This window comes from Hippopotamus amphibius, chromosome 16 (genome assembly GCF_030028045.1).
Source record: "Hippopotamus amphibius kiboko isolate mHipAmp2 chromosome 16, mHipAmp2.hap2, whole genome shotgun sequence".
Lineage (NCBI taxonomy): Eukaryota > Metazoa > Chordata > Mammalia > Artiodactyla > Hippopotamidae > Hippopotamus > Hippopotamus amphibius.
In genome coordinates, this window is record NC_080201.1 from 47,295,481 (window position 1) to 47,309,818 (window position 14,338).

Below are 14,338 nucleotides of genomic sequence, written 5' to 3' on the forward strand. Positions count from 1 at the left end.
CTGCTCTTCATCTCTGCTCTTCACCTGGATGTCCACTGGAGTAAGGAAAATTCCCACATCAGCCTCTAACCGGCTGAGTAGAGCTGACCCCAGACCCATCGCAGGATAGGCTGCCTCAGGGTCGGGGTAGGGGGTGAGGTGGGGGTGCTCTTTAGTCTCTGATCATCTTCAGATGACTCTGAGCCTCAGAGCCCCCTAGCTTGGGCTGGCTGAGGTCGCGGTGAGCCCTTTCCCAGAGAGGCGGCTTCAGTGCAGGGCAGCTGCCTGGGCAGCAGCTCAGGACCTTTATTGACCATTTGAGCCCTGGGGGTGCTAATGGGGTACCCTCAGTCCCCGCCCCAGCAGCCTCCTCCAGAGTTCTTGGCTAAGCAGCTCCCGTTCCCTGCGGACACCCTGCAGCACACTTCGGTTCTCCTGGGCCCTCCGGATCAGGTAGGGGATCACCTCCTCCAGGGAGCCATAGGGGATGGACTTGTACACGGCATAGCCGGCCTGCCCTGGAGAGAGAGTATTGGCAGGGTGTGGGCTCCTATTTGGGGAGAGGCTCCCCCAGGCCCCATCTGGAACAGAGACTTGCACTTCTGAGAACATGGCAGACTAGGTGAGTTGGACAAAACCTCCCGCTGAAAAAACTAAAAATCCTGAGTAAACATTTTTTAAAAACCTTCTCAAAGTTATTAAAATGCTGCCAAGAGAATAAGGAATTTACTAATCCAAGAATTAAAAGAAAGTAAGAACCCAGAGAAGGAAGGGCTACACACGAAACATTTCTATCCTGAAGGCAAAACTGAGCTGCTATTTAATGACTTCAGAGTGGAGAGGGTATGGAAAAGCCATACCCAAAGCCTGACCAGGGTAAGAGCTATAAAGGAGAACTTGCCCAAATTAAGTTGGAACTCCGAAATCTAGACACTCAGAGTAAGAGTTAACAAGAAGGCGACCCTCCTACCCTCCCCCACTTCCAGGGAATGGCCTTGACCATAAGCAGAGCAAGGAAGAAAATAGAGAAATCTATCCCTGAGAGGTTGTGGCCATGGGCTAGTCCCCTAAAATATTTGCAGCCCCAATTTGCATCCCTGGGATATCTCAAGCTGTGAATTTAGGGTACAATGATTTTGCACCTGGCAGAAGACAACGTAAATCTTCTGGTCTCAGGCCCTGGGGAACAGCACAGTAAAGATGACAGAGTACACAGGAAACAAGATATCATGATCAAGAACTGACAAAAACAACAGACAGCAGACACAGGGACATAGGCCTGCAAGGCCTTCAGATATGGGACAGATCTGTCTGGAAGTCTGGAAGAGTCTGGCACTGGGCCGGCTGCAGGCTCTGGATGGGAGCCTGGCCAGGCATTGTCTGGGAATGGGAGAAGGGGACCTGGTTGGGAGGGAATGAGGCCTGGGGCTGGCTGGCTGGGACGTGGGAGTGGGGTGGGGGAGGGACGGATAGTTCACATACCCAGTGCCAAGGAGACATGGTCACACATCCCCAGAAGTTGTCCAAAACAGACAGGCCCATCCAGAGGAATGCCCAGCTCCCACATGCTACAGAAAAGGCCACAGCATCAATCCAGACAGTGGCTGAATCCAGAGCTGAAAGTCTGCTGTGACGCACTCATACGGCTGTTCTACTTATTCAAATATTGAAGTACTTCCAAACTCACTGATAAATAACCGCTGCCCTGGGCCCCCTGAAGGATCCGCAGTGAGTCCCAGCTCCTTCTCTGGAACCCTCGGACCTCCCCATGCCCCAGCAAATAAGGGGCGATGCCTCATTCAGCTGGGGCCTATGGGACCTACAGGTGTAGCAGGGGTTACATGTTTGGAATATCCTCCCCCAGATCCCCTTTGAATCTGCTGGCCCACACTCTCCCTCCCCTTGTTCCACATCCACCATCCTTTGGGCACCTGTTTCCCACTCCCCTACTTCATACCGCTTGGTTGCCTGGCGAACAGAGTCCTCATTGTGGGAAGCCACCATGAGTTGGCACATGTGGCCACGATGGGACACTTGGGTCAGTATCAGCTCCAGACAGTGGCTGTAACTGAAGGGAGGTGTAGGCTCAGCTTATGGCACCTAGTAAGTGAGGGTTAGGCTGCAGGGACTGGGGATTTCTGTCCTTGGGAGCTGGGGTGCCTAAAGGCCAGGACCCTGAAGTCAGGAAGTACCTGCATCCTACCTGCCTCAGCTGCGAGGGACATCCCCTCTCTAAGGCTTTTTCTTCTCTTTAACAACGCACGTTTACCTAACAGTGTTGTTGTGAGGATGGAGTGAGATAAGGGGGACAAAAAGTCATTTGGCACAATGGCAGTCTCACAGCGAAGGGCCACATCACACGAGATGACATTTATCCGAGGTCGTTCATGCAGCATTGTCTACAGTGTCTGCTTACACAAGTGTCTGTAAGTGGGGGACTGACTAAATGAACCCCCAGAGGATAGTGGAGTGCCCCTATGGGGGCAGGGAGACCCCATGATTAGATGGGGATGTAGGTGGAAGTGAGATGTGTGGGTGTGTTCATTTTCATATCATTTTGATTTTTGAATCATGTGAATGTACTATTTATTCAAAATCTCTATTAAAACATTAATGGTACTATGCTGGAGAAGATGTGGAGAAATGGAAACCCTCCCACCATGCTGGTGTGAATCTGAAATGCTACAGCCACTTTGGAAAACCATCTGGCAGTCCCTCAACATGTTAAACGTGGAGGGACCATATGACCCAGCGATTCCAGTTCTAGAGAACTGAAATTTTAAGAGAATTAAAATGTACTTTTACACAAAAACGTGTACATGAATGTTCGTAGCAGCACTCTTCACAGCTGACAAAAAGTGGAAACAATCCAAATATCCATCAGCTGATGAATGGATAAATCACACGTGGTCTCTCCATACGATGGAGTGTTATTCAAGCATAACAAGGAATGAAGCACTGATACGTGCCACAACATGGTTGCAGCTTGAAAACATTAGGCTGAGTGAAAGAAGCCAGGGACAGAAGGTCACGTGTGATTTCATTAATATGAAATGTCCAGAATAGACAAATCCATGGAGACAGAGAGTGGATTAGCGGTTGTCAGGGGCTAAGGGGAGGGAGGAATGGGGAGAGACTGCTCATGGGTATGGGGTTTCTTTTTGAGGTGATGAAAATGCTCTGGAATTAAATAGTGATGCACAGTCTTATGAATATACTAAAAGCCACTGAATTGTACACTTTAAAATAGCAAATTTTATGGTATGTGAATTACACCTCAGTAAAAAAAAAAAAAGAAAAGAAAAGGTGCCAAATGATGAAGCCTATGGGACACAAACGTGCCTAGGAGCCTTCATGGGCCTTGGATGCAAGCTTAGCCTTTGCACCTCAGCCACTTGCTCCGGGAGCTTGGTAAGTCCCTGTGGCTCTACAGACCTCCTCCTTGTTCTGCTGTGGAGTGGAGTGAGGCTTTGAAAGCTCCACGAGGACAGGCCTGGGGGCCATGTTTGTTGCAACTGCAACTGGGGTCCAACACCGGTCCTAATCTAAACCAGGCAGTGAGCAAGTATGTATAGAAAGAATAAATTCTTTCCTCTCAGGGCCATGGGAAGGTAGCCCAAGGAGCTCACCCACATTTTGCCCATAATTTGAGGTGGGTCAGAATGAGTGTCCTAGAGCCAGTCTGCCAAGGCTCAAATCTTGGCCCTACCGCTCACTAGCTGTGCGACCTCGGGTAAGTGATCCCACCTCTCTGTGCCTCGGTTTCATCCTCTGTGAAATGGGGATGACAATAATAATATCCACTGCTTGGGGTTGTTTATTCATTCATTCAACAGATCTGTACCAAGCACCCACCCTGCAGCAGCTGCAATTTTAAGCACTGGGGGATCAGCAGTGAACAAATCAGAATGCCCTGTCCTCCTGGGCCCACACTCTCTGTGGGGGAGACAGACAATGAGAAACTGAATGTGAAACCTCAGCGGCCAACAAGTGCTGGGAGAAAAATAAATCCAAGAGGAGAGTGGGTGTGGAGTGTTCTAGTTTTTGATAGGGAGGACAGGAAGGTCCCCTGAGAAGGTACCAACAAATAAAGACCTAAGGAGGAGAGGGACTGATCCACACCACTGTCTGGAGGGAGAAGGTTCTGGGCAGTGGGAACAGGAGTGCAAAGGCCCTGGGGGTCATCCAGGAGGCCAGCGTGACTGGAGTGAAGTGAGTGAGGGGACAGGATTGCAGGCGGCTGCAAGGATCTGGGGTTTATTGAGGGTGCACTGGGAGTCACGGGAGGATTTTGAACTGAGGAGGGACAAGATTTGACGCAGATATTAACAGGTTCCCTCTGGCAGCAAGTTGGGACAGAATGGGGAGGGGGGACAGGGGAGGGAGCAGGAAGCCCAAGGAGGAGGCTGCTGTTCAGGTGGGAAGTGAAGTCCTGGACCGGGGAGAGGGAGTGATGTGTAGACACTCAGAAGAGCTCAGTACCATGGGGAGTGAGTGGTTAGATGCTAATGAAAGGTTAGATGCTAATATTACTCATCTCAGAGGCTGGCCTGCCCTGGTCCCACCTCTGACTGGTAGCCTCGTAGTCAGGCTGAGTGGGGTCTTCGGTCCCCTGGAGCCGGGCCAACTCTCTCTCCTTGTCCAGATACGCCCCTCGTACCAACTTCACCCCGAAGGCCAGGCCAGCCCTGTCTGCGGCCTCAGCATCCTGCTTCAGCCGCTCGTAGGTGTCCTGGCAGAGCACACAGGCAGCTTCCCGTCAAGGCACTGGGACCCTGGCCTGCAGTCCCCTCCCTCCGACTCTGCCTCATGCGTGCCCCGAGGGCACCACACACCTTCAGATAGGCCTGGTAAGTGTTCCAAACCCAGGGCCCACCTTCCCTGGGGCTGTTCCAGCGTGTGGCCAGGGCAGCCACCAGCAGAGAGAGTGCAGGGTTCAAGCAGGTGTACTCAGCATCCACCAGGAGCCTCACGTGCTGGGCCCGGGCGTGCTGAGGGAGAGAGACACTGTGGTCGGGCCCCCAGAGGTGACCCGCAAGCAGGTGCAGCAGCGCCAGACCGCGGCGGAAAGTTACCTGTACCACCCGATGCAAGCGGCTCAGGGAGGCCTGCAGATGCTGGGTTTGCTCGGCGTTGAGGCAGGAGATCTGGAGGTCCTGGCAGGCAGCAGGGAGGCAAGACCAACTCAGGGCTACTGGAGTCTTCCAGAGCCGAAGTCTCCTTCCCCCAACCAGCAGGAAGGGAAAAAAATGTTTAAAAAATTGTTAGAAATCTGAAAAGTATCTGTATCACTTAGAAACTATTTATTGAGGTATGATACAGTGGTTGAGAGCCCAGAATCTGACTTTGAATCCTGGCTCCACCACTTACTGTGTGGCCTTGAATAAATCATATAACCTCTCTGGGCCTCAGTGTTCTCCTCTGTAAAATGGGGGTGATAATAGTATCTCTACCTCATGGAGTTGCTATGTGGATAAAAATGGGTTAATATGTGAGATGTGCCTGGACATAAACAGGACAGAACAGTGCCGGCATATGATAAGGGCTCAGTACACATTATTACTGTTATAATAATAGGTGGTTTCAAATACTATCTTATTTATTTAATCTTCACAATGATCCTAGTTGGCAGATGTTATTCCAAGCTCCATTTTCCAGTGGGAGAGTGACGTGACTTGGAATTAGCATCTAGAAAGTGCTTGGAACAGTACCTCGCTCACGATAAGAGCCGTAAGTGTTCCCTCACATTCGTCTGTTGGGACCTCAATTTCCTCAGCAAACTTCCAAGGCCACAATGCAACTCACAAGGCCCCACCCTCTGCCTGGCTTACTGCTCTCCAAACTCACTGGCCTCCCTGCTAGTCTTTGAACTTGTCAGGTACCTTCCCACCTCAGAGCCTTTGCTCTGGCTGTTCCTTCTGCCTGGAACACTTTTCCCCCCGTTTTGTCCACTTACTTCACTCCAACCTCTCCATGGGGTCTTTATTTCAATGCCACCTTCTCTCAGAGGTTTTCTCTGGTTTGAGTTTGCAGCTTCCTTTCTCCCCTTCCTCAGCCTTTTTTTTCCCTACAGTACTTATTTATACTTGTTACATGTCGACTTTGGGTTTTTGTTTTTTGTGGGTTTTTTTTAAGCTCTTTATTGGGATATAACTGTTTTACACTGTTGTGCCAGTTTTCGCTGTACAATAAAGTGAATCAGCTGTATGTATACATATATCCCCATACCCCCTCCTTCCCATGACTCCTTCCCACCCTCCCTAACCCATCCCTCTAAGTTCTCACCCATCATCGAGTTGATCTCCCTGTGTCATGCAGCAGCTTCCCACTAGCTATTTTACATCTGGTAGTATATATACATCAATGTTACTCTTTCACTTCATCCCAGCTTCCCCTTTGCACACTGCTCCCCTCACCCCGGTGTCCTCAAGTTCATTCTCTATATCTGCATCTTTATTCTTGCCCTGTCTCTAGGTTCATCAGTACTATTTTGGGGTTTTAAAAAAATAATTAAACATGTATTGCACTTTTTTTCACACACTTATGGGTAGAGTGAAGAGAGGGCAATGTTTCTCTGTCCCTGCTCCACACTCCCCATCTGAATCCAAGATCACTTGATTGGAAGGAACAGTAAACAGAAACCTTTGAAAAGAGCTCAAGTGAAAAGGCCGTGTACTAATACAGGGAATCTCCTGGAACCCAATTTCGAATGGACCTACTTTATCTGTATTAATTAATTTGATCCCCTAAAACAATTAAGTAAATATTATTTCCAAATTTCAGACAAGGAACCTGAGACCCAGAGGGCTACTAGAACCTACTACTTTAAAAAGAATGGGTTCCTTGGCTTGGAACCCTGGAGCCTCCTCCCCGCCACGTGACCGGCGGCCCCACCAGCCCCGCCTCAGCTTTGGTTTCCACCGGCGAGTGTCCCTTTCCCCTCCTGGACTAGCAAGTAAGTGCCTCGAGGGCAGGGATTTTGTTGGCCTTGGTCATCACCCCCACCTCTGGCACAGCACCCGGAAAGTGGCAGATGTTCAACGTTTCGGGAATTGTTACACGTGTGACGTGGAAATAACGGTCCCTCATTCACGGTCTTACGGGGATTCAAGGGTGACTGTGAGCTGCGGGTGACTCAGGGAGTCCAGCTGGGTTCAAAGACATTGCGAAGTTAAAGAAAGAGGAACAAGCGGAATTTCGAGCTCCTTACAGCCCACGGGATGGATATAGATCCCATCCTTGGGGAGACGACTCTCTCCAGCAAGAGGGAAGAGGGAGAGGCACCTGCCCCATCCTTCTCCCCAGTCAGAGAATTGTCTCCCCACGCAGGGTATCATCACAGCGGAGATCTGGGCTGTGAGCAGCTGGCGGAGCCGCCACCCTCCCAGAGGGCTGACACGGTGCCAGGTGCTAATTCAGGTCCTCATTTACCCTTCACCACCCTCTGAGGTAGGGACTAACGTCATTTCCATTCTACAGAGGGGGAAATAGAGGTGAAGGCACAGAGAGGTGAAGCCATTCGTCTAAAATCACACAGCTTGAGCTGGGATTTAAATCTCAGCATCTGGGACTTCCCTGGTGGCACACTGGCTTAGAATCTGCCTGCCAATGCAGGGGACGTGGGTTCAAGCCCTGGTCCGGGAAGATCCCACATGCCACGGAGCAACTAAGCCCGTGCACCACAACTACTAAGCCTGTGCTCTAGAGCCCGCGAGCCATGACTCTTGAGCCCATATGCCACAACTACCGAAGCCCACGCGCTAAGGGCCCGTGCTCCACAGCAAGAGAAACCACCGCAATGAGAAGCCTGGGCACCGCAATGAAGAGTAGCCCCCACTTGCTGCAACTAGAGAAAGCCCGCGCGCAGCAACCAAGACCCAACACAGCCATAAATAAATAAATAAATAAATAAATAAATAAATAAATAAATAACAGAGTCAGGCAGAGTAAAACCTAACAAAGATGAATGAGCCGGCAGAGATGGAAAAGGAACGCCAGGTCTGATGGTGTTGGGGAATCCAAGGAAAGCTAGTGACACAGAAGGAGGAGAGCCCCTCTGTCATCATGCAGGGGCATTAGTCCTTAAAACCACCCTGGGAAGAAATTACTGTCACTGTCCTCACGTGAGCAAACTGAAGTTCATGAAGAGGTAAAACTCATTACATTCCAAAGCTAATCCTTTGATGCACCAGGTCCTACTTCTATGTGTTCTGTGACACATTTAAAAAATTACAAATTAAAAAAAGAAACAGCAGGTCCCAGGAAGCATTATTTGGAGGTGGATTGAGACTCAGAGGCCACCGGGGTGTCCATCCCAGGCGAGGTAAACCAAGTAAACCAAGGTAAAGCGGCAATGAAAAACAATGGATTAGATGTACACAGAGATGCTTGGAGGGCTCTTAAAATCAGAGTGCTCAGTGGAAAAAATAAGAAACACAGTGAGATAGATAACATAATGTTACTTGTGTATGTTTAAAACTATACCCTCCTGCCCAGATTGATGGAGAAGGGCACAAGGGAACTTCCTGCAGTGATGGAAATGTTCTATACCTGGATAGGGATTTGAATTACACAGGTGTGTATTTATCAAAGCTCATCAAAGGGTCTATTTACAATGTATCCATTTCACTGTATATAAATTTTACCTGAAAAGAAATAATTACTGAGCTCTAATTGGTGATATGTGTTCTGAAGCATTTGGGGGAGAAGTGTACTGATGTCTGCAACTTACTTTGAAGTGCATCAAAAAAAAAAAGATAGACTGATGGATGGATAGAAGGATAGATGTGATTTAAAGCCAGTATAGGCTTCCCTGGTAGCACAGTGGGTAAGAATCCGCCTGCCAATGCAGGGTACACGGGCTAGATCCCTGGTCCAGGAAGATCCCACATACCGCAGAGCAACTAAGCCCATGTGCCACAACTACTGAGCCTGCACTCTAGAGCCCGTGAGCCACAACAAGAGAAGCCACCACAATGAGAAGCCTGTGCACTGCAAGGAAGAGTGGCCCCTGCTCCCCCCAACTAGAGAAAGCCCACACGCAGTAACGAAGAGCCAACACAGCCAATAAGTAAAAATTTTAAAATTTAAAAAAGAAAATAAAGCCAGTATAGTTAAATGTTAACGGCGGCAGGTATACGGGTGTTCACTGTAAAATTCTTTCAACTTTTCTGTATGTTTGAAAATTTTCATAATAAAGTGTTGGAAAGATATGCCCCCAAATAACATATACATGGCAAAACAAAATCATCGTAACAAAGAGATACATGTTATACAGGATGGAGTGGTTGCCGATGGCGGGGAAGGTAGAAATAAGACACGGAAATAAAGAATACATGAAAGAACAAATGAGGGAATGAATGAACCAGAACCCCACTGGTCTAGTCATAGCTCCCAGCTCGTCGGCACACACTAGCATGGCTGAGTTGACTGATAAAACATTGGTTACTTTCTTCTAGTTGGTAAACAGCTGCTGTCTCTCTCTCTCCTCTGAGAGCTCCCAGCCCCCTGCTCCCAGCCCTAGAATCCCCAGGTGACCCATATTCCATGTATTCCAGCCACGCCCCGGGCTGTAGCCACATTTATTCTGATCCTTCTAAGCCTGGGAAGTAGAGGTAGTTAAACATGTTGAACATTCCGCTTGCGGAGGCCTGCTGCCTCCAAGTCCAGGGGCCTCTGCTCCCCCCACGTTTCCCACCAAGCATTCGATCTCCCCCAGCCTGAGGTCCTTACCCGCCCAGAGTCCATGGCTTCTGCCAGTCTCTCGGGGCTCAGCTCCAAGGAACCCCCCGGCCTTCGGACCCACGACGTTAGCTCTTTCTGGAATGGGGTGGTGGGTGGGGTGGTGAGGGGAACCTGATGGGCAGCCACCCCTCCCCTCCCACCCTGCCCATCCCTTACACAGAGCCGAGTGCTCATGAGCGCCGTGATCTTCAGCTGCATGAGGATGCTTCCAGTCGGGCCAGGCGTCTCCAGGAGGCCTCGTGACAGATCCACGCATCGCAGCATAGCGCCAAGGTTCCCCTCATACCAGGCCTCACTGCCCAGCCAGCAGGCGTCAGGGTTTGGAGCCCACTAACCCCCTTCTTGCCAGCCTCCCGGCCTCCCTGGGCCCTTGCCCCCTACTCACCCAGTCTTGACTGCTGAGTCTGGCTCCTCCTCAGTGGGCACTGCCAGCAGAGGACAGAGGCCTAGGGTCTGGAGCTGTTGGACACAGCCCCTCACCTCCTCTGTGGTCTCACCAGCCACAAACTGCCCGTAGATAGATGCTCGGAGAAGCGCGCCCGAGAGCCGGGAGCCCAGGAGTCGCTGAGACCAGGCTTGGAGCTGGGGTGACAGAGAACAAGGGCTCAGAGCCTGGCCCCAGGAACCCCCTGGGCCAGTCCCTGGCGACATTGCTCACCGTCAGGCCGTGGGTAACCAGGGGGGGCCAGGCACACAGCCGCAGCACCAGCAAAGCCCGGGTCAGTTCTCCCATGCCTTTGAGATGGAAGGCCCCACCATCAAAGCTTAGGGGCTGCCAGCCTCCAGAGGAGCGGCCAGCTTGGGAGCAGATCACACGACAGGACCGGAGCATCAGGAATCCTTCGCCACTTCCACACCAGGCCAGGGGGCTTTGGAGGCAGCTGGTCTACTGAGGGCCCCTTGCCCAGCCAGAGGCAGTGACTGATTAACCAGACAGTAGCCAGGGAAAGGCAAATCTTTAGGACCACAGGCTCCTGAGGGGCAATTAATTATTAACTTATGGGGACATAGTTCAGAATAATAGGGACAGGAGAGGAAACCCCCCCAAGCAGCTCCCAATGACCCTCAGAATGATAGCTCACAATATTAGATGCCAGTGGGTGTTAAGTGAGAGTGTGGGCTCTGGGAGCAAGGCAGTGTGGCTTTGTGATCTTGGGAAAGTTATTAACCTCTCTTGTTGCAATTGCTTCATCTTAAAATGGGAGAGAGTGTAGTGCCATTGAATAAATTTGGAAATGCACATAACCTTTAACCTATCTGTTCCATATTAAGTATATATCCTAGAGAACTTGAACATGGGCATCAGGAAACATGTACAGGAAGAAATGTTCACAGCAGCATAGTCTGTAATAGCCCCAAATGGGAACTACCCAAATTTCTATCAACTGGAGAATGGATAAATATGTTATGGTATATTTATCAAACAGAATACTATACAGCAATGAAAAAGGAATAAATTTCACATACATACAGCCATGTGGATAAATCTCACACACATGTTGCATGAAAGAAACCAGACACCAAACAGCCAAACAGGACATGCTGTCTTATTCTATTCAATAAACCTGAAAGCAGGAATAATGAAATGGCAATATAGTGTGGGGATACATACTTGGGTGGTCAAACTATAGAGAAAAGACAAGCAAGGAAATTATCATCACAAAAGTCAGAAAGATGGTCACCTCAAGGGATCAGAGGAGTTGTAACTGGGTAGGGGCTCATCGGGGTATTTATGGCCTTTTTTCTTAACCTGATAATGATTCACAGTTGTTCACATCATAAGTATTTTTTAAAGCCATACATTTATATTTTATACTCCTGAAGGTACAATACATTTCACAATAAAATAAAAGTAAGAAATTAATCATAGGGACTTCCCTGGTGGCGCAGTGGTTAAGAATCTGCCTGCCAATGCAGGGGACACGGGTTCAATCCCTGGTCCAGGAAGATCCCACATGCCATGGAGCAACTAAGCCCGCGTGCCACAACTACTGAGCCTATGCTCTAGAGCCCGCCAGCCACAATTATTGAGTCCATGTGCCACAGCTACTGAAGCCCATGCACCTAGAGCCTGTGCAAGAGAAGCCATCACAATGAGAAGACCGTGCACCACAACAAAGAGTAGCCCCCACTTGCCACAACCAGAGAAAGCCCGCACACAGCAACAAAGACCCAACACAGCCAATAAGTAAATAAAAAAATAAATTTAAATTTTAAAAAAGAAATTAATCATAGTATCAGCCTCAAGGAGTGGTTATGAGGATCCAGTGAGCTCATGGACACACACAGCCTGGTATACAATATGTGCTCAATACATACTGGCTGTGATCATTAAGTTCTGTGTATGTACAACCTCATTGGTGCCTGTGCCCCTGATGAGGCATATGCCATTAATCACCCCTGTGTTTAGGGATCCCCCAAACCACCTTAGGCTCACTGAGTCGCTGGAGGGACTCATAGAACTCAGAAAAGCTCTTTTATTCAGGGTTATGATTTATTACAGCAAAAGGATACAGATTAAAAATAGCAAAGGGAAGAAGCCCATAGGTCCTAGACACACCAAGACAAGATTCTCATTGTCCTTTCCCAGTGGAGCCTAGTGAATGGTGCTCAATTCTGTCAGCAAAAAAAGTGAAAACAGGACTTCCCTGGTGGTGCCGTGATTAAGAATCCACCTGCCAATGCAGGGGACACAGTTTCCATCCCTGGTCCGGGAAGATCGCACATGCTGCAGAGCAGCTAAGCCCATGTGCCACAACTGCTGAAGCCCACGAGCCTAGAGCCTGTGGTTCACAACAAGAGAAGCCACCACAATGAGAAGCCCGTGCACCGCAACAAAGAGTAGCACCCCCCTCTCCCCACTAGCCGCAACTAGGGAAAGCCCATGCGCAGCAATGAAGAACCAACACAGCCAATAAATAAATAAATAAACGAATTTATTAAAAAAAAAAAAAAGCGAAAACACACATGGAGTACTGACACTCATCTGAACTGTGCTGTCCAGACTTTTTATTGGAGGTCAGTCACATGGGCATGGTTGACCTCCCACGTGACTGACCTTAGTCTCCAGCCCCTCTAGGGGTCAGGCTTATACTGCATGGCCCAAGGACCCCAGGTAACCAAAGATATTCCTAACAAGCAGGATATTCCAAGGGATTAGAGGTTACCTCCCAGGATCTGGACAAAATTAATCATTTAATGTACAAACTCCAATTCACAGATAGTAAAAGTGGAACCTCAGAGAGGTAAAGATACCTGTCTGAAGTCACACAGCCAGTGGTCAAGCATGGATTTAACGTCCTTGTCCCCTAAACCTCAGGACTTAACATGTTTAACCACCCCTTTTTACAGTCTTTTCTTCAGTACCCAATTCACAGAATCGAGGAACAAGGGTCAGACCATAAATCCAGAAAATCCTGAGTTAAAAAGTCTTTAAACTTCTTTTTATTACATGCACTGTTCATATTTTAAAATTAAAATAATACAAAAAGAAATAGAGTGAAACAGTCTTTCTCCAACTCCTCAATTTCAGTCACTCAATTTCATACCTCTAAGGCAACAGGGTATCCTCGCAGAGGATAGTTTGTGCATAGAAATGCACGTATTCACTCCTTTTTATTACATAAATGAGAAAATATTACTTGTCCCTTTGCACGGTGATTTTTTTTTTAACTTAATGTATTTTGAGGGATTATTTCCTCCTCAGTACATATAGCTATGTCTCAAATTTGAAAGATTTTATGTTATTTCTTTCTTTAATCTTTAATAGATTTCACCAGTGAAGCCATCTGGGCCTGGAGCTTTCTTTGTGGGAAGGATTTTAATAATAAGTTGAATTTCTTTAATAAATATATTTTCGATTGCATCTTGGGTTAGCTCTCATACATTGTTTTTCAAGGAACTGGCGTTTCATCTACACTGTCAAAGCCCTTGGCACAAAGTTGTCAAAATATTCTGTTTATATTCTTTTAATGGTGATAGAATTTGTAGTGATAACCTCTCTTCCAATCTTGATATTAGTAATTTCTGTTCTCTCTTTTTTTCTTCATCAATCTAACAGGGGATTTTATCAATCTTGTTGATTTTTTCAAACTTTGGCTTCGTTCATTTTCTCTATAGTTTGCTGATCTGCCTCATTTTTAACATTTGCAGATTGTTGTGTTGAATGGATTTCCGTCATCGATAATTTCTTCACTTTCCCTGACATTTTATCATGAAAATTTGCAAACAAAGTTTAAAGTTGTCTTCTAGAATGTCCTACATATTGTATGTGCCTGATTATCATGTCATTGTGATGTCATTTAATGAGTTCCTTTATCTTCTGTATTTCCTGTAAACCAGAGTTTGGGTCTAAAGTCATAATTTTTTAAATTTTTGTTTTGTAGTTGATTTACAAAGTTGTGTTAATTTCTGCTGTACAGCAAAGTGATTCACTGATAGATAGATAGATAGATAGATAGATAGATAGATAGATAGATAGATTCTTTTTCGTATTCCTTTCCATTATGGTTTATCACAGGATATTGAATATAGTTCCCTGTGCTATACAATAGGACTTTGCTGTTTATCCATTCTGTATATAGTAGTTTGCATCTGCTAATCCCAGACTCCCAAT

General features: G+C 47.8%; 1 protein-coding gene across 1 annotated transcript; it reads right to left on the reverse strand.

The window, feature by feature from the left end:
* Positions 1 to 257: 257 nt before the first annotated feature.
* Positions 258 to 10,576, reverse strand: PRODH2 (proline dehydrogenase 2). The gene is made up of 10 exons (XM_057712612.1): positions 10,382 to 10,576; positions 10,109 to 10,305; positions 9,880 to 10,018; positions 9,712 to 9,798; positions 5,055 to 5,135; positions 4,815 to 4,970; positions 4,545 to 4,711; positions 1,937 to 2,047; positions 1,462 to 1,547; positions 258 to 497 (listed from the first exon to the last, which is right to left on the reverse strand). Exons 1-10 carry the CDS (start codon positions 10,553 to 10,555, stop codon positions 313 to 315), a joined length of 1,383 nt encoding a protein of 460 aa, XP_057568595.1. The 5' UTR covers positions 10,556 to 10,576; the 3' UTR covers positions 258 to 312.
* Between the last annotated feature and the right edge of the window lie 3,762 nt (positions 10,577 to 14,338).